At 42.7% G+C, this 26,917-nt stretch overlaps 1 protein-coding gene across 1 annotated transcript in view; it reads left to right on the top strand.

Moving 5' to 3' along the window:
* Positions 1-26,917, top strand: part of LOC116323494 (sodium channel protein type 4 subunit alpha-like) — a 245,376-nt gene that overhangs the window by 189,762 nt on the left and 28,697 nt on the right. The window contains exon 23 of the mRNA XM_039617215.1: positions 14,503-14,626. Coding sequence (XP_039473149.1) covers positions 14,503-14,626 — 124 coding nt within the window. The remainder of the gene's footprint in view (positions 1-14,502; positions 14,627-26,917) is intronic.

Genomic DNA, 26,917 nt, shown 5'->3' with positions numbered 1-26,917 from the left:
TGATGGTGATAGAAGGACATGGAGAGGCAGAGGGAGGGGGAGGGAGGGGGAGAGAAGGAGAACAGGTGCACAACATGATTAAAGAGGAGAGGTGATGATGAACCGAGTCAGCACAGGTGTGTACACACACGCACAGACACACACAGGCAAACACACACGACACAAATCTGTCATTTCATGTTAGATACAAAGAGAAGAGAGAGGAAACGACTAAACATCTCCTCTTCCCTCTTCTTCCTCTCCTCCTTCCTCAGTACACACACACACACACACACACACACTAAGAAATGTTAGTTTTATGAGTTTTGTTCCTAAAGGAAATATTACACTGTTTGAAAAATGTGACACAGAGTCTTACAAAGAACTTACAAACACACACAGAGACACGCGGTGTCTGCGGCTCAGTCGAGTTTTTGTCCTATGAATAGATGAAGTGAGGCAGGACACACACACACACACACACACACACACACACACACACACACACAGAGGCATGCAGAGTCTGAATAACTTGCATCACTACCACAGATGCACACACACGCACACTAATATACACCCTTTTAGCACAAACACATCACACACACAGCACAGCAGAGTGAGAAAAATGGTGGACCATAATGCACTGCCGGAGGCCTCCAATTCTGTCTGAGGGACCCTCTTACTTTGAGTGTCTGTGTGTGTGTGTGTGTGTGTGTGTGTGTGTGTGTGTGTGTGTGTGTGTGTGTGTGTGTGTGTGTGTGTGTGTGTGTGTGTGTGTTTTCGTCTCAGTCCATCCATTTCAAGGATAATTTTCATAGAAAGAAAAAGGGAGACTGTGTGTTTGTACCGTCTAAGTAGTTCGAGATCTCCACATTAACCTGATCTGTTAACGTTAACCATTTACTTTAACATCGAGCACATGTAAACACAGGCATTTTAAAAAAGGTTGCCTTAAAAAAATCCATAGCTCAGTTCTCTTCACAACATTGGTCTTTTCAAGGTGCCTTGTATTGTAAAATAAAGACCCTGCAGTATTAGAGAGAGAACCTCAACAATCAGACGATCTTTGAGCAGCACTCGGCGACAGTGGGAAGGAAAACCCCCCTTTTAACAGGAAGAAATCTCCAATAGAACCAGGCTCAAGGAGGGACAACCGTTGGTAGTGATGGCTGTAGCTTAGGGTGTTAACATAACACAAGCATGAAAAAACAGGTGAGAAAAAGTGAGAGTCACTGATTTGTTTAAAAGCTCTGAACACGCCTACAAACAGCCAAGTACCAGATCTCCTCTGCTCTGCTCTAGCTTTAGTGGATCTCTGTATCCGCTGCGTGGTGCAGTAGACATTTAGCCGCAAGGTGAAACATGCAAATACAGCGAGAGCTGCGGCACATGTACACACACAGATACACACAGTGACCTAATGTGAAAGGGCAGCACAAATAGAACAAAGCTCAGGAACATATTTTCCCCCTAAATCGGCTGCTGTTGAGCCAGAGAGGGGGACGGGGGTGGTGTAAATATATGTATATGTTTGTGAGGACCGGTCCTGGTGAGGGTCCGATCACCATCGGCTGGAGGTTCAGAGGAGCTGTCCAAGCATCCGGAGCAGAATCATTTGGAGGTTAGGGTCGTCCTCACAGAGATGGATACGCTAACGCTGTTTGAGTGGGAGGCTGGTTTGGAGGGCGGGACAACAGAAAGAGAGGGAGTCAGAGCATCGCTGCTTTCACAACTCCTTAGCATCAAGCTTTGTTTCCGGTGTGTGTGTTTGTGTGTGTTTGTGTGTGTTTGTGTGTTTGTCTGTGTGATGCAGGAGGGCTGTTTTCCCTCTCTGCCACCGCTGTAACATCTCATTCCCTTTATCCCTTTTTCTTAATTCACTCGAACGTTCAGCAGAAAAGAGAGGAACGGTAACGCGCTGATGCATCGTTCCTCGTCTTCCTCCTGTTACCTGTTACTCTGATTGTCTCATTTCCCCTCAGATCACCTGAAATCCTCCCAGCTGAATGTGGGCGTTTGTAAACTGTGAACTGAATGATGCTGAGTTACAGTCAGCGAGCTATGACGTGTTTCCTGACGTGACCAAACCTCTTCACGAACCCCCTGAAATATTTAACTGGCAGCAGTTACGAGAGACAGAGAAGGAAACAAACACTCTCCAGCTGGGAGGTTTCCATTGTTCAGAGTTTAACAAGCTCGTTGCTCCACTCTGGTTGTGTGGACAGACCACCACCATTATAAAATGACCCTGTTTTTTCCAGCATCTCTGTTTTAGAAAGCTTCTTTTTGGGGTTTAATCTGGGGATGGCCGTGGCTGAGCACTTACTGTAGCACTGTTGTCTCATAATAAACGTGCATCCACACAGGAAGTCCGTTCATCATGCATCACCAGCAGACATTCGGGGCCCAGGCAACCCTTTAGTGTATTCGTCACCCTCTCATATGTCAATCAATGGCATCCTTCGTTCTCATTGGTCGTCACTTCAGTCACTTGCCTTGACTCCCTCGAACTCGGGACCCGCCCACTTTGAGTTGTATTGCCAGTCACTAAATGTTTGCGCTCACACTTTGGACAGCTCCTTTCTGAATGCTGGTTTTATCTGGTTTACTCCAAAAGGTCCAGACTTTTGTCTAGAAGAATTTGGCTAAGATGACCACATCAATGACATCATTTCTCTTTGACATCATAAAGATCTCAGAGTAGAAAAAACTGTGGAAGTCAATCATTTAGAGCAGTCTGAGGCCAGGGCTTTTGACTGGCAGGGCTCAGACTTAGACTGAGATTGAACTCATTTGAACTGTAACGAGTCTTATTTAGCTGGTTTTCATGTTGCCAGAGAAACGCTTTGTTTTTGAGAAAGTATTAAAGACATTTCTTTATTGCAACGTTTAGTTTGCAAACAGATCCATGAGCCAGTCACAGCAGCGGCTTCCTCCTGCCAGGACAGCTCCTCCTGTGAGGCAATGCTGGAAGCACTTTATTAGATTAGATGAGTATTGATCTATTCTGCTTGTTTTTAGCTGCAATTTTTTATTCTTGGATCTACTTGGAGTAGCTTTGCATGATTTAGCTTTTTGAACTTATCCTGGACCTAAATGCAACCCCTCAGTTTGTCTTCTGTCTGAAAAATAACATTTTACATCCTTTCTCTTTAAGGCTGCCCTGCCTTTGGGCCAACTTCCTTCTGATTGGGTGAAAGTTAGGTCTGAGATGTTAGGGATCTAGCAGACAGCAGCATCTCTCTCTCTGTGAGGAAAACTTGGAAAGAGTCAGCGTGACAGCTGATATACATCCTCTCGACCGCAGCGATGTGTGACTACAATCAGCACAGGGACGTGGATGCTAACCTGCTAATGTTAGCCGCACTCAGCGGCCAATCTGGCACCTGAGAGTGTGCACACTTCACAAATACAGGTTATGATGCACACTCTTTGTACAGGTGGTGTTTAACCTTCTCTTTTAATCTGTGCTCAGTCTTGACTGTTCTGATATTTTTATGCTTTATAATCTAAGAACTTGGTCTCCTGCAGCATCCGCACTCACCTGCATGCTCAGGATTTATCTGCAGATGAGAGCAGGCAGCGGCGATGTGACATTGTTCAGCGTCATCACCGACCGTTAGTGTAACTGTGCTTTAAATAATGTGTCTCAGATACTGCCAGACACACACACACACTGGGGGTTTGACCATGAGTAATAGACATGGCTGCTGTGTTTTTGTTAAATACGTAATATTTTGACGTCTAAATAATTGATGCCGGTGTTGTTTTTGGCGAGCCTTCTTGCTGGCTCAGCAACATGAATGAACAATGATTTTTTATTATGTCAGACAATGCGTGTTGGCCAGCTCGTGACCTAGTTATGCAGTTAAATAATGCACCAGCAAGAAGGTGTTGGTGAGATCTGAACAACATTAGTCAGCAGCTGGGGTCAGGTGTAGCTCCACGTCGCTCTGTCTGCGATGTGTAGTTAGGCTTAGATGAACATGAGCTGTCAGCTCCAACTGGACCAGTCTGTGGTTTGGTGTCGGGGTCGAGGGCGGGAATCCAGTGATAAGAAGTCACATTATTCCCCGTGTCACTGCAAAAAGAGAAAGAATCTATTTTACTTAATGCCCAGAATGGAAGCAGCGGTTCTTCATCTCTGTCTTTTACACTGTTTTCATGTTTCATCACACCTGTGGACATCTCACAAATTCACATCTGCTGTCCCACTACAATGTGGGACTACAAAAGCTGCAGTTCTTCTAGTGTCCACTTGAGGCAGACTTCAAGAACGAGTCAGTCCTGTCCAACTTTAGACTCTATAAAAACACTGTTTTGTACTGTTTAGATGGTTCCTAACCTATCCACCTGTGTACTGCCTCTGATTGGCAGGTGATTCTTTTTTGGAAGCTCCAAATCGGTCACATATGGATGCTGGCTGTGGGTCGTCTGTCACTATGCAGAGCTTTCAATTCAATTCAATTCAATTTTATTTATATAGCGCCAAATCACAACAAAAGTCGCCTCAAGGCGCTTTATATTGTACAATAGATCGCACAATAATAAATACAGAGAAAACCCCAACAATCATATCATATGACCCCTATGAGCAAGCACTTTGGCGACAGTGGGAAGGAAAAACTCCCTTTAACAGGAAGAAACCTCCGGCAGAACCAGGCTCAGGGAGGGCGGGGCCATCTGCTGCGACCGGTTGGGGTGAAGAAGGAAAACAGGATAAAGACATGCTGTGGAAGAGAGACAGAAATTAATAACAGATATGATTCGATGCAGAGAGGTCTGTTAACACATAGTGAGTGAGAAAGGTGACTGGAAAGGAAAAACTCAATGCATCATGGGAATCCCGGCAGCCTCGTCTATTGCAGCATAACTAAGGGAGGATTCAGGGTCACCTGGTCCAGCCCTAACTATATGCTTTAGCAAAAAGGAAAGTTTGAAGCCTAATCTTGAAAGTAGAGATAGTGTCTGTCTCCTGAATCCAAACTGGAAGCTGGTTCCACAGAAGAGGGGCCTGAAAACTGAAGGCTCTGCCTCCCATTCTAGTTTTAAATACTCTAGGAACAACAAGTAAGCCTGCAGTGTGAGAGCGAAGTGCTCTAATAGGGTGATATGGTACCACAAGGTCATTAAGATAAGATGGGGCCTGATTATTTAAGACCTTGTATGTGAGGAGCAGGATTTTGAATTCAATTCTGGATTTAACAGGAAGCCAATGAAGGAAGCCAAAACAGGAGAAATATGTCTCTCTTTCTAGTCCCTGTCAGGACTCTTGCTGCAGCATTTTGGATTAGCTGAAGACTTTTCAGGGAGTTTTAGGACATCCTGATAATAAAGAATTACAGTAGTCCAGCCTGGAAGTAATAAATGCATGAACTAGTTTTTCAGCATCACTCTGAGACAGGATATTTCTAATTTTAGAGATGTTGCGCAAATGGAAGAAAGCAGTCTTACATATTTGTTTAATATGTGCGTTGAAGGACATGTCCTGGTCAAAAATGACTCCAAGGTTCCTCACAGTGTTACTGGAGGCCAAGGTAATGCCATCCAGAGTAAGAATCTGCTTAGATACCATATTTCTAAGATTCTCAGGGCCGAGTACAATAACCTCAGTTTTATCTGAATTAAGAAGCAGAAAGTTAGCGGCCATCCAGGTCTTTATGTCTTTAAGACATTCCTGCAGTTTAACTAATTGGTGTGTGTTACCTGGCTTCATGGACAGAGCTGCGTGTCATCTGCATAGCAGTGAAAATTTATGCTATGTCTTCTAATGATGCTGCCTAAGGGAAGCATGTATAATGTAAATAGAATTGGTCCTAGCACTGAACCCTGTGGAACACCATAGTTGACCTTAGTGTGTGAAGAGGACTCTCCATTTACTTGAACAAATTGGAGTCTATTAGATAGATATGATACAAACCACTGCAGTGCAGTACCTGTAATACCTACAGCATGTTCTAATCGCTCTAATAGGATATTATGGTCAACAGTATCGAACGCAGCACTGAGGTCTAGCAGGACAAGCACAGAGATGAGTCCACTGTCAGAGGCCATAAGAAGATCATTTGTAACCTTCACTAAAGCTGTTTCTGTGCTGTGATGAGCTCTGAAACCTGACTGAAACTCTTCAAATAAGCCATTCCTCTGCAGATGATCTGTTAGCTGTTTGACAACTACTCTTTCAAGGATGTTTGATATGAAAGGAAGGTTGGAGATTGGCCTATAATTAGCTAAGACTGCTGGGTCTAGAGATGGCTTTTTGAGTAAAGGTTTAACTACAGCCACCTTGAAGGCCTGTGGTACATAGCCGATTATTAGAGATAGGTTGATCATATTTAAGATCGAAGAATTAATTAATGGCAGGACTTCTTTGAGCAGTTTTGTAGGAATGGGGTCTAAAAGACACGTTGATGGTTTGGAGGAATTAATTATTGAAGTTAACTCAGAAAGATCAATTGGAGAAAAGAGTCTAACTTAACATCGATGGTACTAAAAGTAGCTGTAGATAATATTACATCTGTGGGATGATTATTGGTAATTTTTCTCTAATGATAAAAATTTTATTTGTGAAGAAGTTCATGAAGTCATTACTAGTTAACGTTAAAGGGATTGTTGGCTCAGTAGAGCTCTGACTTTTGTCAGCCTGGCTACAGTGCTGAAGAGAAACCTGGGGTTGTTCTTATTTTCTTCAATCAGTGACGAATAGTAAGATGTTCTGGCTTTGCGGAGGGCTTTCTTATAAAGCAGCAAACTATTTCTCCAGGCTAAATGATGATCCTCTAAATTTGTGACACGCCATTTCCTCTCCAGCTTACGAGTTATCTGCTTTAGGCTACGTGTTTGAGAATTATACCACGGAGTCAGGTACTTCGGATTTGAGGCCTTAGTTTTCACAGGAGCTACAGTATCCAGAGTCGTACGTAGTGAGGAGGTAAAATTATTAACAAGATAATCGACCTCTGTTGGAGTAGCGTTCAGATACTGACTCAGCTTTCACTGAAACATGAATGGTAACCAACTAACTCAGAGGCTGAGAGGCTGCCAGGGTGTTTTTGATGCCCCAAATCATTATTGTCTCTTATCATTAACAGAAATAAGAATAGCTTATTAAACTCTGATGCTATTACCCCAAACACACATGTTTTCTTAAACCCAACACTGAAGCTTGTAGCAACTAAAACTAATGAACGTGTTCCCCGATGGTTCCAATCCCTGCTCAGGCATGACTTGCATGTTGGCTCAACTTTCACTTGACTTTTATGATTCACAAAATACATTTAAAGGAGAACAACAATCATAACCATGTTGTGTGTTCTGACTGCGATATTTAAGGTAAAAGTCAGACAGAGATGTTGGAACCTCGCTGAGAGCGGTAAAGTTAAGCCGGGGATGGTGACAGTGTGATCGGCGGCCTGTCACTCAGAGCTCGGGTTGCAGGTCGCTGATATCTGTTTGTTTTGCTTTAACACCCACCTCAATCCCCACCTAACACCTCCATATTAACACTGAGCCTGGGTTTATTTATAGCACACTCTTCTCTGTGGGTCTTTCAGGGTGTGTCTCTGTCTGTACAGTCAAAGTGGCGTCTTTCATGTTCAGCTTTAGCAGAAGAGTAGAGATTAGCTGCAGATTGTTCTGGCCCATATCTCGATGATTCAGAGTTAAGGTTAAAGTTTGGGACCGGCTGATGTTCATCAGTTTGACAGAAACGTGTTTTCTCCCGGCGTGTGGTGAGGCGCTCGCAGTCCACAGGCTTCCACTTAGGAGACGAGGGTTTGACTTCCAAGTGGGGTTACCATTTTATGATTTTTAACTATTATTTATTATCGCTTTCACTCACTCTTTAGCCGGCCTTGAATATCAATAATTATATAGAGTCTGTTATATAACCAAATAAAGGCCGAAATTCTTTATTTTAAATGTGCGGCTGCGACAGCTGATCAGTCGTAGTGAAGCTAACAAAACCACCGCAGCCATTCATCTCCCTCTTGTTACGTCCTCCTCTCTTCCAGCTGTAATTCCTTGTTTTTTCCCCTCTGCTGTCGTCCTCTCTCTCTCCTCTGCTACTCTCTATATCTCTCGGCCCATCTCCCCGCTCCCTCCAGCTCAGTTGTATGTAATTTATTTCCAGTACACAAACAGCTCACTGTAAATAGAAGCTGTTAAGCCGCTCCGGCACTCCAGTTTTAATAGACCCTTGGTTTGGTTATGTAATGATTAAATAGCTGACCGAGCCTTTAATGGCGTTATAAATCACTGAATGTGGTTTTTTACTGTCTTGTAAAAGCTTGGAATCAGCTGGTCGACATGCCCACGGTCAACAGCCAAGGTCAAAGGTCACCAAAGTGGCAGTCATTGGCAATTGACCTTTAGATGCTTTTGCTCCAACGGGATGGGAAAGTTTTAAATAATTTAAGAGTGTTATTAAGACGGCATTGTTCTCGCCAAATAAAAGCTCCTGTGATTTATTGTTTGCTTGTCTTTTCTAAGCTCGGTGCTTCAGGTACGCAGCGGCTGCAGCCTGGATACCATCATGAAGCTTCATAATCATCTGCTGTAAGGCATTCTGGCTCCTTTTATAACACCTCTCGACCTCCCAATGACTCTAATGTCAAAATTGCTCTTGTTTAAAAGCTTCATAATTCAAATGGTGCAAAACATTTCAAGAATACACTACGTCGGGTTTCTTGCTTTGAAACAGGAGTTTGTGCCCAGCTTTTCTGTTCCCTCCAAAGAAGGCAGCGAATCCCTGCAGCATCACTGCAGCCTTTTACACGCTCGTCCTAAACAACTCTAAATGAGCTTTTTACGTGTTTCACTGCGGTTAAAATATATTCGTGTGGATTTGCTCAGATCAGCTGCGTACAGGAGCACTCCTGCTTTAAATGGTGACATGTGGCAGAGACACATCCGGGTTGACACAAAAGCTGAAGGTTAACTGTCACTGTTGCTTTGGTTTAGGCATAAAAACTCCGTGTCCACGCTGTGATTTGGGCTAAAACAAAGAATCCAAGAAGCCTGACTTATCTGATTTCTCCAAGCTAAACACCAACACTGTTGTTGGAAAACTAATGAGTGAGCCGCAACGCGTTTCTTTATTTAGATCATTTAGAAACAGCTCCACCGTCAGGATGCCTGTGAGGCAGAGCAGAGGAAACACTGGAGTCAGACTTCAGATTCGTCCTGTTCATTTCCAGCTCCGTGTTTTTAATCTGTGACTTTACTACAGCAGCTTTGCACAGTTCACACTGATCTCATCCTGGGCTTTGATGCAGCCCCTCAGTTCTTCCTCTGTACCCACAAAGAGGGTTTGAACAGCAGGTGGGCGGAGCTTCTGTGCCTGAGACGACCATATTAAGGATGTCCTGTCTCTGTGACATCATATAGAGCAGAAAGCAGAAAAAAGCCTCGACTTCTGGCTCACAGAGATTGCTTTTCCATGCAATGATGTCATTGTTTGAAGCTTTGGCCATGTTTAGTATGAACATCCACCAGTGAAGCAGGAGACAAATAAGCAACATAAGGAAAAGCACGAGTGGACTGAAGCTGGTTGTTGGCTCTTAAAGGCATGAATGTCCCTTTAGGAACAGCTGAGCATGTGTGTGACTTTCCTCTGTTTGTGCCAGGTGTACCCAGTCCTCACAGCTGTTTGAGTGTGTGTGCGTGTGTGTGTGCACGCACCCTTAAATGTCAGCTAGTAAAACGGACTGTGACCCTGACTGCTACCACGGTCTCAAGCTGGTGACCTCTGACCCCGGTATAGTTCAGGATCCCCGCCGGCCGATGTCCAGGTGCTGTCTGCAGAGACAGGTGGTGGCAAATGGAGGCGGCGGCCTGGCTTTGATTTCTCCTGTCTGTTATGAAATGGCCGACATCAAAACCTCCCGGATTGGATGTCGATGAGCTCTCGAGCTGCAGCTCCGCAGAGTTACTTCAGAGAAACACAGAAGGACATCCTCACCCACAGCACCAGCACCAAACATACAGTTTCATCTAAAGAAGCAAAGATCAGTTTTAACTCCGACATTTTCAAACTTCTGCTGTTGATGTGAAGACACAGGAACCCAGGCGATCATGTGACATGATCCCCACATTAAATCAGTGTATATAACACCAGTGTTAGCTTCATTTGGATCACGTGACTGCCATACATCTAAAGAAGGTGAATTATGTTGTAGTCTGCTGTCAGTGACTGGTAGAAATTTAATTTTAATAAAGCTCCAGAAGCTTCTATAGCAGCTACATGAGCAGCACGAAACATGCAGTCATTTTTCAAAGCTTTCTCTGTTAAAAAGGGGTTTTTCCTTCCCACCTTCGCCAAGGGTTGTCTGTATTTTCAGTTGTGTTTACCTCATAATATAAAGCACCTTGAAGCAGCTGTTGTTGTGCTCTGGTGCTGTACAAATAAAACTGAAGTGAATTGATTAAATTCAATGAATTGAGCTGTAACTCTGACGCCTGGTGTTGCTAAATTCACATATCCACATAGATGCTTTGTTTGTGAGCTGCAGAGTTGTCTCGCTTCTCTGTGAAGCATAAACCTTCCTGCCGTCTGACCGGCCAACACACCGTGTGTTTCTTGACCTGCTCGCTCAGCTGTTTTCTGCATGTGTGATGTCATTACTTTGTGCTGCAGAAGATGTTTCTCCACTTGGAGCTGCTCATCTGACTAAATTTAAGAGTCTGCACTTCTGCCTCCATCCATTTCTGCTGCCTTCTCACTCGTTTCCCTCTCTCTGTCTCTCTCTCAGCCTTGTGTAAATATGAAATATATCTTATGTCTGTATTTGTTAGCATGAAACAAACAAAAAGGCAGACTGCAGGGAACACAAAATGTTGTGTTGGTCCTCGTTAGTAGTGGACATGCCATTCCTCCTGCCTAGTGAAGACGAACAATGCGTCACGCTTGGCTTTGGCAATGAATGAATGAAATGTCTGTCACTATGGCAGCTACCTGCTGAACAAACAACTAAACACTCCATTGTTGTGGATTTTCAATTTATTGTCTATTCAGAGGGTTTCAGACGCATAGACTGTATATAAAAAATGGATTACGCCTCTGTGACATCACCATCGGTTTCAGATTTCTGCATTTTGAAGCTTTAGTGTTTGGGCCGCTGCCTTGTTGAGTTTAAGATAAGAAATCAGCCATTTGCTTATTTTGAGCTCTGAAATATTTAATTTTGGCCCATAAACTGTAAGTGGAACCCTCGAGTGTTTTCTCTGTCACCATCTTGGTATCTAGAAACCAGCGAAAGTGCTGGATCGAGTCAGCAGGTGATGAGCAAACCCTGGGTTATCCTAATTCTGATTATAATAAGGACAATAAATTAGAGAACTAATAGACCAAAAGACCTGAAACAGTCAAATCATTGATTCAGAGTGGCTGTGAACACAGGAAACTCAGCGAGGAGACCAGATGCAGAAGTCTGAGTAAGTCAGTCACACATGAACTCAGCTGAGGAAACTCGAACATTATTTTAAGTCACGCACTTTGTTCGAAGACATTTTCAAAAGCTGTTTTCCTTTTGGTTGCAAACAACTGACAACTAAATAACTTTTGATTATTATTTAATTATTATTAGAGTACCCTCCATGTCATTGTGAAAATTCATAATAAATATTCTTGAAATACTTTCTTTCTTTTACTCGACAGCCAGTTGTTGATTAGATACACACTGAAAAAATACTTCAAAATATTTTGCACTGAATTATAGTGCGTGGCAAACTTTATGATATTCTGGACCTTTGTTTGAGGACATTTCTCTAACTGGGCCTCCTTAAATTTAATTGAGTGTCCCAGGATTACAGGATTTAAAAAAAGAGAAAAAAACCCTCAAACGCTGTCAGGAAAGCTGAACAGAACATAACGCTAATGAATATAAAGAGCTTCACTTTTCGTTGTCATTAAATGAATAAAGTGGACAAAAATAAAAGACAAAGCTGCTATCTGTGGTCTTTCTTCACTTGTGTCTTCCTTAAAAGAACATCATCAGAATCTTTCAAATCAGCAGATGTGGGTGATTACACAAAGCTTTTTCTACTGAGTGAAGACGTGTTAAATAAACCTGCTGATGCACTCGAAGCACAGGCGCTTTTCATTATTTGTAATATTTGTTTTTTATGTGCTTGTTCTCTTACTTGGATTACAGTAATCAGAGTACATGTGACTCTAATGTTCGTGAATGTGTTGCGCTGCCTTCTGCTCCTCTCTGGCTCCACAATAGAAACAGCTTATGAATAGAAATACATTTAAACTGCTCATTATAGACGTCAACTGTCAGGAGGTTTTGGCCCAAGGCTGCTGCGTGTGTGTGTTATATTATCCACTTTATGTGTGTGTCTCTTCACGTGTATGTGTGTGTGTGTGTCAGAGATTAGCTGTGTAGTCACATCTGTTTGGTTTCACCTTTGCGTGTGTGTGTCCAAGGCTGGCATTCGTCACAGTGGCTGCTTTCTGTTCCCAGACTCTGCATGTATTCATGAGTTAGCTGTTGACACAGGTAGTTAGCTCACCTGTCCACACACACACACACACACACACACACACACACACACACACACACACACACACACACACACCCCCTGCTGTGTCTTTTTTCCTGACAGTCAACAAAACTTGCCAAATTTCCTTCCTCAGTCCTCAGCAGAAAACCTGTTTCCTATCCCTCCATCTCCCTCGTCCCTTTGTAGAGTTAAACTCCCATGATGCTTAGCAAACAGGGACCTTTGAAGTCAGCTGGGATGAGGGGGACGTGGGGGGGGGGGTATTTCCTAACGTCTAGTTTTGCCCAGATCTTTGAGTCAAAGCGAACAGACGGCAGTTTTCCTGGCGGTGAGAGGGAAGGTTTGGAAGGTGGCGTCTCTCTGTTTTCTCAGCCAGGATTCAGTTACGTAACATTAAATCTGACTCATTCAGCCTCGACTGCATCAAAGTGACAATCGCACAAACAAAAAACGCACAAATACATACAAACAGCTTGAACAGCGCTCATAGTAAAACGAATTCAGGTGCGAGCAGTGATAGGAAGCCTTTCTTTATGGATAAATTTGGAGATGTGATTTCTTATTGTCAACAAATGAAAATGTCAAGCGTGTGTGTGTGTGTTTGTGTGTATGTGTGTGTTAGAGCTCCACTGTTGCCCAGGGACTATTAAAAACACACTCTGAAATGTGTTCCTTTATTACAGAGAACTGACAACACCAGTTGGAGCAAAAATGGAGTTATTTAAAAGCCTTAAAGGCAGGGAGGAGGTTTGGGTGGATGGATAGGTGGACATAACAACAGAGAATGAGAGTAAGAGGCTGCTGATAGTCAGCACTGGTTTCAAGGACTTTTGCTTTTGGTTAAAGGTTTGGTGAGTTGCGTAAATCATTTACACACAAAGAGTTTTTCTTTTTTTTATGAGGGTGAATTTGTTACAGTGTATTTGTTGTGTTATGTTGTGGTTATGGTTGTTGCGTTGGTCACTGTTAGCATTAACTGTGACATCAGCACACTCCTGCATGTATTTATAGTTAATGATAGAGCTGATCCAGCTTCAGGGCTGGAAGTCCTAATAGGAAACAAATCGATTGATTTTGGTGCGTGCCTCTGTTCACAAGCATGAGAACACTGAGCCAGCGTGGAAGTACCTTTAACCTTCTTTAATGGCCACCAGGGGGCGACCTGTAGAAGTCTCATCTCTCTTTTCCAGTTCCTTCAGTAGGTGAACTCCTTCTGGCTTGATGGGTTCAGTCACTAGTTTTTAGTCATAATTAATACAACATTAACTCAGTTTTGTTAATTAAAGTCAGTCTAAGAGTCAGAAGGAAGAGTAACCAGGATTTGTGTGTGGTTTCAAAATCTGTTCCTCCCCTCGGTTGTCAAAGTGAAAACACTCAGCTCGACTCTTCATAACAGGTCTGTTCTAACCACTACAGATATTTTTAACTGTTAATGATGAAATAATGAGAAAATATTAAATAGCAACTGAAAAACCTCACTTTTTAACCTATCAGTTGGCAGCATGTTCAGACTGATTAGCCTTTAGTGGTTTGGCTTAAACACTCTGAGGTCGTTTTTATATCAGTGCCCAAGTGCTGTCAGTCAGAATGATTTTTTTCATAAATACAAAACAGAAGAATAATTTCAAAACAGCTGACATGTATTGATTGCTCACATTAGGGTTATGATTGGAACCAATGAATACTCAGAGTTAAACTGACTGTTAGCATTAGTTAACATTAGTTCAGGCAAGCCACAGAGTTAAGTGCAACCTGTTAGCTGATACCCTTCTGCATGCATTTAAGTGGTAGCTCCAGTATAGGGCAGGTTACATAAATGGCTTTAACCTTCCTACAGTAGTTGCTGCATCTGCAAGCTGTTTTCCAACCCACCTGCACCTAATCCGTGCAGTCGTCTTCTATTCGTCTTTATTTATTTATTAATTTTAATAGTGAGTAGGTGATATTAACCAGTCGCAGGTCGATGTGGTGAACGTGACGAGTCCATGACTGGTTGTTTGTTTTTGTTTTATTCAGCCGAAAGACGACATCAGCCTATCAGAGGGCAGCACGGTGGACCTGAGGAAGCCTGGAGAGGAAGAGGATGAGTACTCAGAGATGGCTGAAGAGGCAATGGACCCTGACAACTGTTTCCCAGATAGTAAGCACAAACGCAGACACACACACAATTAAAAACATGCTGTTTAAGGATGATTTTGATTGGCTGCTGCTGTGCATCTGAGCATGTGTTGTGTCCCTAAGATGGACTGGCGGCATGTCCATGGATGCCTCCCTGTGTCAGCAAGCTGATGGACAGATGGAAAAGTAACACTGCAAAGAATAACTTCCTTGTTCTCCCCATCCACAGATTTATTTTTGTCCTTGTCAGCCTTTATTCATTATCTTTAAACTTTAAGAACTCTGATGTCAAAAACAGCTAATTCTGCTGAAAGAATTATTGTATTTAATTAACCCTCTGGGGTGTAAATCTTCATAGGTGATGACCCCATCCCTGTTACTGTTAACGCCAGTCATTATGTTCCTGGAAAACACAGATCAGAAACAGGGTTCAGCATCTGTAAGAATGGGAGTGTTTATTTATCCCTCTGTTGTGTTTGAGGGGTTCTCCTGTTTATCTTCATCTCATCGAATCAGAGCACATTCCAGAAAGCAACCTGTGTCTGCGATAACCACACCAAGACAGAATGCCTTTATTGTGCTGGCAGTATCGATACAAGTACCAGAAGTGTTAAAGCTCAATGTCAAACCTGAGAAAACATTGACAGCCGGCAAAAAAAGATTTTTTCTCCCCCTTTAATCAACAGTTAAACAAATGAAGCAATCAAAAGTATCTTTATTTTAATGGAATAATTAGAAAAGCTACATCGTTTGTTACATGTTTAACAGAGCAATTTGTAACTTGTTACAACATTCCCAAAACCACATCCTTACTTCAGCTCCACCATGATGCACATTCACAAGATTGTTTTCCATCTTCTTAGTTTCCAAAACGATGTACTTTACTGCTTCAGTTCATTATGCAGATTTTTTCAGTTCCTTCTTTTTCCATGTTTTAATCCAGCTTTTATATCAAGTTGTAAATCCACCACCATTTTAACACCAGTACAATCATTACATTTCTGTATCTCAGTGTCTGTTGAAGCTGTGGAGCTGTATCCTTTCAGACTCTCATGGTTTCACTCGCCATGAGAGCCCATCCACACCTCCTACTTGCCCCAAAACTTTCAGCAAGAGATTTATGATCCTGTTCTGACTAACCCGGGTGAAAAGCAAGCACCTTGTTTCCTTCCTGACTCAGCCGGTTTCCTCCTGGAGCGCAGAGATTTGTCTTAGACGCCGTTTGGCGCAGGCTAGTGTGGCAATGATGCAGAGGCACAGGGGAGCAAGAGAGAGTGGGGGAACACTGGAGTTTTATTGGGCTAACATCAGCCAATGAAAGGCAAGTTCATGGAGAGCGGAGGTGAAATATGATGTATTATGTTCTAACGGTAGCTGCAGAACTTCAGGCACATTTATTTCTGTCTGTATGTAGATGACACACAGCTGTTCATTTGCATATTGCCAGATTTCATTTTCTTCACATGCACTTTACACAACGTTGTACGAAGATAAGAAAGATAAGACGGAGCAGGTCATTATCAGAGCAAAAGAAGAGAGTAGCTGTGATTTATAGGAGCCACAGTGGGACAGCTGGTCATCAGTCAAATAACCTGAGGTCAAACATCATCCTTACCTTTACTGCTGTCTGAAACAACAAACAACATGGGAGTGCAAAGCAAAGCACAAAGACGTGCAGTGCCGTGTCTGACTTTCAAAATAAAAGTGCTGGGGTAGTTATAGGAATTGAACACACATTTTCAAAATAAAAGCCAAGCTAATTTAAGCTTTCAGGGACAAATTTTACAATCAAAGCCTCCAAGCTTTTTGCTTTTTTTGATACAGCTCTATAGTCCACTTCTTTTGTTTTGCTCTACACTAAAAGTTTAATGAGTCAGATTATGAGAGTGACACCATTAATGCAGCATTTAAAATGCATTCCACAGATTGTGCTGCCATCGGCCTGTACACACAGGATCTGTGGGGGTGTCCTGTGGGGCACTTCAGCATTAGAATTGGATCCTCTGAGATAAGATCTGTTTTATTGATCCCAATAGGGAAACTCATTCTCTGCATTTAATCCATCCTGAGATTTCAGAACTGCAAAGCCTGGGGACCAGCTGCAGCTGTAAGCCAGTACTGTAGTCAAGAGCACCGTCACAGGTGAATAAAGCATGTTTTTGATGGGAGGAGAGACCAGAGCTTCCCAAGGAAACCCATGCAAGCACACATAGAAGGTGCGAAATTTTCACGATAAATCCCAGGATCCAACTGCTGAGAAGCAACAGTGGCAACCACCAAGCAATGAGCTTCAGGGCTTGCGTAACTGAGCGGCCTCCACGGCACGACCAGTTCCAGAAAGTCTCATGGATTCTTGATTAGATTGGGATTTCGAGAGTATGGGGGCAGCTCATTGGCTATGATTAATGTCATGCTCCATGAGTCATTTAGCTGTTGTTGTAAAGTTTCTGTGGCAGCATCCACATGAAAACCACGATGCACAGTTCACTTTAAGTGAATCTGCTGCATCCCTTGGGATCTTTTTTGTGGTTTCAAGTTCCAGTGAAAGCATCTTTTGTATTATGCAGATATGAATGCCATTTAATTTGATTAGAGACGTGTAAAGTGCTTAGCTATTTTTCTTTGCTGTGATAGTAGTTATACATTCAATTAAGTGCATTCCCATCTGGTTTAGTTCACGTATTTCCCAAAATGATGGTAGAATCTGGACATGTTCGTCTATTACTGCCTTTTTGGTCACGAGCTTGGTTTAAAGTACAAAGCCTCTGACTTGCAGGGAGTGGAGATGCATCCCTGCAGTCACATAATGGTTCCACTAACCACAAGCCCATCCCGCCACCCACTTGCCCCAATACTTTCACAACGAGATTTATGATCCTGTACGGACTAACCCAGGTGAAAAGCAAACACCTTGTTTCCCTCCTGACTCAGCCGGTTTCCTCCTGGAGCGCAGAGATTTGTCTTAGACACAGTTCAGCAAAGCCAGCAATGCCACAAAAGAGACACAGGAGCTGTCGGGTGATGATTTGCACATGTTGGCAAAATCACTCAAAACGTATCGACAACTAATTTAATTTCTTTAAGTTTTTCAGTTAAACCTTTACGTCTGTATTTGGCTTTGGGAGGTAATGTGAGGTTACAGAGGGAGGAGGCTCAGAAAGAATCAGGCCAGCCAGCTGGAAAACCCTCTCTGTGGAACACCTGCAGTGAATTCATTAGTGAGACTCCATCGTGTTACATGCAGTGTTTACAAGTGACAAACATCTTGAATGACTCAGAGCAATTAGACAAACTGTAGATTATAACAATGCAAACCACATTTTAAGTCCCCATGCTTACAAAAAAAGTATCTACTTTTGTGTCCATTTATCAGTTTGTTAATTGATAAAAAAGAATACAAATAAATGCTAGTTTATAAATTGGACTAGATTTTGCCAAGAGACTCCTTCCAAGACTATATTTTCTGTTGTGTGTGTGCTGTTACAGTGTTGGACGCTCGTGTTAAACATGGCCAGGATGGACATAGCCAAGGGGTCAGTGGGCTCCACATTTTGAAGCCTCAGTGTTAGCATTTTGGCTGCTACAACTTTGACTTGCTACCACCAAAACTCTGTGTCCAAAGCGTGAAGTCGCCGATACCTGCTAATTAGTGCTACGTAACAGACTGCTAAAATCCTTGAATTTAACTCACTGAAACTGAAGCACAGGCTTTTTGTACCATCTGCTAGTACAATTAACTGCACAGACAAGCCCTTAACCTTGAGCCTGAATTGAATCCAAACAGGTCTGTTATGAAAAACTGGCTGGAATTAGCCACAGAGGCCAAACCGTTCTTCATAGCAGGCTGTAAACATGTTTATGTCTGCTGTACTCTTGGACATTTTGACATGGAAGTCTGTGAGGACTGCAGTTTTTAATACTTCCACACTGGCTTTATTCTTCACCCACATGGACTTCCACTTGATAATCTCTAATATCTCTAATATGGTCATTTCAGGCTGTGAAAGCAATACAAAAGCCACACTCGCCTGCTCTTCAAGCTTTCTATTTGAAGGAGAGCCAGTAAGAGTGAAGTGGGCTTAAAGGAGCCTGTTTCAGATGATATTTACCTCCCCCTCCCCTCTGGCCAAGTACCAAGGTCTAGTGTACGGTAAACAAGGATTATTATGAACTGTGACTTGTGCAAAGCCACTCTAGTAGAGTTCAAAAAGCACAGCCTTTAAGATTAATAGAAACAGTTTGACTTTTACACTGTTGGTTACCAAATGAAACAGTGCAATGCAAGAATGGCCCACACATTATGACTCCCCACAGGAAGGAAATACATTTTACAGTTTAAATACTACCCAGTAAAGACAGCCTGCATGCCAGAAGCACTGAGCATGAAACTGTACTGCCACACAATTGAGCACTAAGCATATAGGACGTGGACATGAAAGCCTTCCATACATAATAAACATAATTCACTGTGACACAATAGAAGCAAGGCCGGCTGCCACTCTGGTAATTCTGACCCTGGTATCGCTCGGTACTGGATCATATTTTGCGGAGGCTCACTCTTTTCCAGTGTTAAACCAAAGTGGGGCCCGTTCCCAGCGAGCGGTGCTTTGTATGAAAGCGGCTGCCAAACAGCAGATGTTGTATTAGCTTTGATTCATTTAGAAGATTGATGCGTCCATCACGAATGTCCCAACACGCCACCCGCTTCTTCCTGATTCAGCAGAGTCCTTCACAGCAGGCGGACGTTTGTCACCGGCTGGACTCGGATCAGCCGCTGGAGCAGAGACAGCAGAGAGATGAACACGAACGAAACACCTTCTTTACGCTGCAATCCTGTCACCTGTGTGTCTGTGTTAAAGGGTGAAATACTGATGAAAGAGGGAATAGAAGAAAATCAAAGAAGGAGAATATGAAACCAATAAGAAGAAGAAACTGAACAGAGAGGAGATGAAGGGAAGAGTGGCTGAAAAACAGAAACTGAGGAGAAAAAACAAGCCTCTTACTGTCGACCCATCTGGGGTTAGGTTTTGTTTAGGTCTCATGCTACAGAGGCACGTGTTTAGTTCCACACAGACAAAACTGTATTAAAAGTGCTGGAAATTAACTCTAAGTTGGTGGAGTTTGAGACCACGTGTTGCTCTGAGTGACCCGGCGGGCCGTGCGTTGCCGCTGACTCTCCTCTCCAATCAGTTTTAAGTCATTGGAGTGGAACAAGAAGAGTCATCGAGATATTTTCACCACACTGACCCTCAATGGGTCACCAGCGAGCGGGTGCATGATAAGAAGCTATAGAGGAGAGGAGATGAAAAACAAATGAGTAAGATGTGAAAAGAGACAAAAGGAAGTGAGAAAAAGTGCAAAACAAGGTGGACCTTGACTGTACGATCCTCCGTACATCTTGGGGAAAAAAATGTTGTTCTGGCTGACACAGAAGATGTGATGATGAAGATTGGAAGGATGAAGATGTGGATAAAATGTGTGAGAGAAAAGGAAGAAAGAGCTGCTAATTAGAATAAAAACAAAAGCTCAAGAGAACAACGGAGACGAAAGGAAAACAGAAGGGAGAGGAACAGGAAGCGAGGACAGAAAGGCCCAGAAGGAAAGATGATGATGGTGGTGATGATGATGATGATGATGATGGTGTTTGACCTGTTGACCTTTTGACCTTACTGACATCAACAGATTTTTGGATAGAGAAACAGATTTCGACCTCCGGCGTGCTGCTGCTGTTGCCGCCTGGCTTCCCTCCTGACTCAGCTCACAGTCCCTTTACACACTGGACCAGTACCACCAGTATGCTGACACAGCTCTGTGCTGCTGTGTGTGTGTGTGTGTGTGTGTGTGTGTGTGTGTGTGTGTGTGTGTGTGTGTGTGTGTGTGTGTGTGTGTGTGTGTGTGTGTGAGGGGAGCAGTGGTTCCAGCGACTTGGCCAGCTGCTGCAGAAGTAGGCCAGGAAAATGACTAACAGCAGCAGGCAGGCACCAGCTGTGTGTGTATATGAATACGAGGAGGAAGCAGTTTACTTTGCTGTGTGTGTGTGTACGTGTGTGTGTGTGTGTGTGTGTGTGGCCATCTGGATGTTCAGGACAAAGGCAGAGTCCCGGGAGGGTTTTAACATCTCCACGCTGCCCCACGTTTAAACCCACGGTCAGGCGGTCCCCACTCGTAACAGTTTTATAAAGATTTATTGGCGGCGCTTCAAAGCAAACGTGACCAGATCTCCATCCTGATATCCTCACAGCTCATCACACATGGTCAGGGGGTGACTACATTATTGTAATCACATTACATCTTTCATTTACCATTATGTCGTTACTTGCGTTACAGAGGTTGGCCAGATAGAAATGGGAGAAACACATCAAACGTGCTTTTTTTTCTGTGCTGCAATCAGCTGATTTCAGTTTGCGTGCTGACAGGAGGGAAACGCGGGAGCGGTACGCCGATACAGCTTTTGAGGAGCTGTTTTGTCTTCATTACTTTTATTTTTGATGCACAAAAGGACAAGAGCGTGATGGTAAAGTGGAAACTGTGTCCAGGACAGAAACAGCCGCATCGTGCCACTAACACAACTTCAGCTCTTTGCTAATGCTAGCTAATGCTAGCAGAGTGATCTTCCACCTGAAACAAAGGTAACAGTGATGGGCAGTCGGGCCCAAAGGTTTGTAACCTGTTTTTAATAGTAGAATCACCATGGCGATGGCTTTGAAGTGTCTTTGTGCTGGCCTTTGTCCTTTGTGTTCAGACATAAAAACTAATAGAAAGATTGTATGTGGGTCATCATTATGACAAAGTTTTGTGTTGGTGTGTAGGTCTGTAGCTTAAGTGTCATATTGTTAAGTTATAGTTTTAGAGCACTGACTTTCAGGCCACTTTAGAGATTATCGGGACTGGAGTGTTAATGCCACGAGTAGCGTAACAAATTAGGAACTAATTAGGAGCTTTCTTTAGGAACTAAGTGTGTAACGTACTGCATTACTTTAAAAAACAGGAAGAAGTCATGTAATATATTACCTGATGGGCATGATGCCAACACTGGTCATGTTCTATAGGCGTTCTGTAGTTTTACTATTAATCCTGGGTTTGAATGTAGACGTGACAGCAGTAAGACACGAGTAAAGAGTGAAAAGACATGTGAGGAAAGATAAATAAGAAAAAAAAAGGTGAGAAATGAAAGAAGGAAGGTTCAGTCTCTTGGAGAACATTAAAATCACACAGATTCAAAGTTTTCTTGCTAACATGCAAATGCTGGAGGTGTGTTTTTAATCCTCACAGCACTGCAGTGCCAGCTTTGAAGAATCGTTTCTGTGCATCTTCATGTCTTCATATATATATATATTTATATACATGTGGTATATGTGTGTGTTCCTCCATGCTGTGATTACAAAGCACAAAAAGCAGCGTGCCTCCCTGCTGCTCCCTCTAGCTGTCAGGAAGACAGAGTGTGTGTGTCGGCCTGAATGGTGACGCTCCCCCGCCGCTAATTATTCATCAGGCGGGAAGAAAGGTCGGTCGAACAGGGAAAGCTCAGCGAGTAGCGCTAACGAGCCGGAGAACGGCAGCATAAAGAAACTCCTCAGATGAATGAAGGTCATCGGTTTGCTTTCACATTTCCTGCTTTTACCTGATCAAACCAAACAAAGGCCTCTTTATTTCTGCTTTAAAGGGGAAATAATTACCCGAGCATTCAGTGAGGGGAAGACGGCTCCAAAAGATGTACTTGACCCTGAGAGACCTGAGCTCTGAAGCAACACTCCTACTTTCTGAGAAGAAGTTCACATGTATGCAGTCGTAAGTGGGAGCTGGATGAAAGGGTCAGTGTGAGGTTTATCTGTGGGAGCTGATAAAGGTCGTGTATTCGCTTTTTTAAAGCACACACTGAAAACAGAATCTCCTCCTTCTGCTCAAGTGTGAAGCATTAAAAAGATTTCACACGGCAGAAAATCGGCTTACATGGTCACCTGACATTTATTACATGAGATATACCAAAGATGACATATCACAACAATCTCCCTGAGCGAAACAAACCCAGCAAACTCAAAGTAATCCTATACTTAATGCACTTCATATTAAACATTGTGCGGTGCTGCTTTACAGTTTAATGAAAGAAAAGAGGAAAATTTAAGGCCAGTTCAGCTCCCAGACTCTTGTACCACACAGTGACCCCGTGCTGTGTGAATAGATGCAGTGTGCGGTTTAGCATCGTCTTGCTGACATATGCAAGCCCTTCCTGAAGGATGAGAGGATCTGTTGCTCTAAAACCTGTATCAGCATTGATGCTGCCTTTCCAGGTGTGCAGCCTGCTAATTCCTCACACTCGCATCCAATCAGAGATTCGGGCTTTTGAACTGAGTGCTGATAACTCTCTCCTCTTTAGTTCAGAGGATGTGCTGTCCACCTTTTTGGCAGCAGTGTTTCTGGATCGCGTTCCCATGTCCCTTCTTCTCTGCACAATGATGCGTTAACCTGCGTGTGTGGATGGGATGGTGAGCTGTATTCCCAGACAGGCCTTTCTGGAAGCATTCCTGACCCCATGCACTGATTCCCATCACAGAATCAGGTTTTAAACGCTGTTCTGCCTGTTTGTTTAGTTCAGATTCAGATTTTGTGGATATAAATCAGATATTTATTGACATGAAATTAATATGATGTGATGGCCCATTTTAGCCCATACAGAGTGGTTGCTAGGTAACACAAAGATGTCATAATATCTGATAGACATCAAATCCTTCAGGGTCCTGCCACGTTAGGTCACTTAGCTCCTGCTACTGTATAGTTTAGTCAGGATGGTGACTTTTAGCACGTTATATCTCTCCCCACCACATTTCTCTCAGTGCTTGTTTTTCGTGAGCTTGCTCAGTGGTTTAATTTCCCTGCATTTACAACCAGTCTCCCTCTGGCTTTATGTTTTCCTTCCATCATTGTCATCAAATTAAAAGTAAAATGTGCAAAGTAAAGTCTTTTTTGGGGCTCTTGGTGGAAAAAGAGACCCACATCAGAGCAGGTTTGGTTGCTTTCAGTCGTCTCCAGGTTGCTGCTGTAGTTTCAGTATTTTCCCCGGGCGCAGGGCCGACACAGAACAGGTTCTGATGTCCTGGCACAAACGTTCACTCACACACACACACGCACACACACACACACACACACACACACACACACACACACACACACACACACACACACACACACACACACACACACACACACACACACACACACACACACACACAGTAATATATGTGCTTTACAGGTGTGCACACAGCAGGTCATTATTTAACATGAATGCAGAAAATGTATCCGCTCCACTGAAGATATAAACATAGACATTCACTGATTCAAGTCAGACTCACTCTCTCCCCCTCACACACAAACACACACACATCTATACTAACAGTGAGCGTTAGATTAGCTGCCTCATTAGTCCTCTAAATGCCAGCTCATTGGTTAATGTTTTGATGCCACGCGACACACGATTGAGAAAGAATATGTGAGTGTGTTTCTGCCTCGGTGGGCAGTGTGTGATGCCTGCAGAGGTGGCAGCAGCGTTTACTGCTCCTCTAACTGAAAGGTCTCAGGTATGAGCCGACACAAGGTGGCTGCTGAAGGGCCCCTGAGCAAGACGCAGACATGCCGCCTCCTCCTCTGTCACTCTGTCACATGGATCTTTTAGCGCTTTGTCTTGATCACTTAAACGCTTCCTCCTAATGTGAGCCGAGATTCTGAGGACGGCATGTACTGAACCTTTCACCCATCCAGAGGTAAATCACTGTGGACATGTTGAACAGACCCAAAACTGCAGTTCTTGTTTAAATATTCAGTCATTTTGATCACATTATTAATTTTTTGAACAGTAACCACACTCTCCTCCTCACATCTTCAAATTACAAGGGCTCAGTTTGAAGTGTGACACGTTCCTGCAGCCGACTGAAGGCTTTAGTTGATTTACGTCTGTCAGCAGCAACAGTTTATCATTGATGTGCAGCCGACAAATCTGCAACAAATCAATTAAATCTGTATCAGAATCAGAATATAATTATATAATTATTAATAATAATTTATATAATAATATATAATAGTAATATAATATAATAATATAATCATTAATCCCTGAGAAAGTTATGAAGTATTAAAGCAAAAGGTGTGCCTAATGAAGTGACCCGTGAAGGTATATAATTCATTGACAAAGGGGATAGGTACAGGAACTATTACAAGGAGAAACTAAAGAAAATAAAAGGTTATTAAGCGTATAATTATTGTAAACGAGTGGTCATGGCCATCCTCCAGCACCTTCACCGCCCACGCTCTGCTCTTTATGTCTTTACTTAGTTGACTTTACTACTCGCCCGACTGTTTATTAACCTTTATTTTATTTTAAATGTGACGTTAGACGTAGAACGAAGTATGCAGAGCATAGGAAGGTGAGGCTTATGATGTCAGCTCACTCACTTGCCCATTTAAAAAGCCTTTGTATATAAATTAGACTGGACTCCAGGTTTTGTGACTAGCGATCCTGCTACAGAATAAAATCGTAAAGATCAGACACCTTTTGGAAGAATATTCACCTTTTAACTTTCTAGAATTTCTGCTGATATAGTAGAGGTGTGTGTGTGTGTGTGTGTGTGTGTGTGTGTGTGTGTGTGTTGAGATTGCGACATTTATGTGGAGGCAACAAGGATCAAATGCAATCACCTGGCAGGAGATCATTCAGGAGCGTTTTCTCAGTAGCGTTCAATAACGGATCAATGCTGTGCACAGCAGAGAGCGAGAGCGACCGAAGGAGGCGTCAGTTTGACCAACAGGTGATGTAACGAGACATTCAGTTAGTTTATAGCAGCAAACGTGTTTATTAAGACTGCAGTCAGTACGAGCAGAGGGGGTTTCCTAATGCACACACACACACACAGATAATAACTCTTGCCAAGTGGGCTGATTGAGTGTCGGATTACTGTTCACTTGTTTTCATTGGATTATCCGACTGACATATTGGAGAAAAGCCTATTAGTAGCCATGGAGACAGAAAGCCGGGGTAATCAGAGCTCTAATTACAGGCAGACGAACGCGGCAATCAGCAGAGCGAAGAGCAGCTTGTGATTTTTTTCATTCTGTGTGTTATAGGAAACCACCATGAACCCAGGAGAAAATGTTTTCACTTACTTTACCTAAATATGTAACTTGCTTTATGGATTCATAAAGTGATATGTGACTACATATTTATTATGGCTCATCGCTGATGGCAGTAGTGAGGTGCCTTAAAGTTGAAGGCCTTAAGTCTTAACAACTAAAATGAAACAACGATAGAGTTGAGCTGCCTTTCTCTATAAGCACAGTAAAAGTTTGGTGTTCCTCAGGGCTCCACTCTTGGGCCACAGTTATTCCTTTTCCATATAAATGACTTAAATCCAAATATATAGTTCTCTTTATATTTGCAGATGATTCCTTTTTATTTATGTCTAATTTTCAGTCATTGAAAAAGAATTCTGGAGCAGTTAAAACAAATAAAGTTTCTCCAGTCATGTTTTTTTATGTTTTCACTGACAGTTCTTAAATCATCAACTGGTGTTAACTGAAAATCAGTTTACTTCATTTTTTTAAACTGTACACAAACGCTTGCATTGTTTCCTATAATAATAAGTTTGAAGGAAACAGAACTACAGAACTTGCCTAAAATTACCAGGGTTTGCAAACAAGCTGGCATCTTCCAAGCAAGCTACAGATGATTTCGGCAACTTGCTAGCAGCCAGATAAAATGCAAGGAGGTTTTTGGTTGCACTTTTAACCAGCAACTGCCAACAATGTCCAGACCACTCACCAACTGGTTGTGGAATAGTTATTTTTCTGTAGCGACTGGGAGTCGCCATGGGGTCACCGACAAGTCTCTAGGACTGTGTGACTGAGGTTTAATTGACATCTGGTGGTTCATAGCAAAACTAACTGTCAGCAACTAATAAATACTCAGAGAAAACAAAAGGGGGGAAAAACAAATTTTTATGTTTTAAGCGTCAGCTTTTTATAGCCCACAAGTGAGAAGTACCCACAGTTCATGTCATACCAAAGGAGTATTTCTCTCCAGCTCTCACCATCACAGCATTCAAACTCACCAGCACTTGGTTATCAAAACTGTGAGATGCCCTACCCCTAATGCTTAGATGTTAAAATAATCCCACTTGATCCTACGTATGTAGTTTCAGATGTAGAAAACACAAACTCTGTCCATTCATCCATCATGCAAGTATTAAAGGCCTGCATGAAATAACATTTGTTAACAGATGCTGGGGTTTTTGTCTGATTTTATTAGTGATGAATATAAAGCACAAGC

The sequence above is a fragment of the Oreochromis aureus genome, linkage group 9, assembly GCF_013358895.1.
Source record: "Oreochromis aureus strain Israel breed Guangdong linkage group 9, ZZ_aureus, whole genome shotgun sequence".
In the NCBI taxonomy this organism is placed as follows: domain Eukaryota; kingdom Metazoa; phylum Chordata; class Actinopteri; order Cichliformes; family Cichlidae; genus Oreochromis; species Oreochromis aureus.
This window is presented reverse-complemented; position numbering and strand designations above follow the sequence as displayed.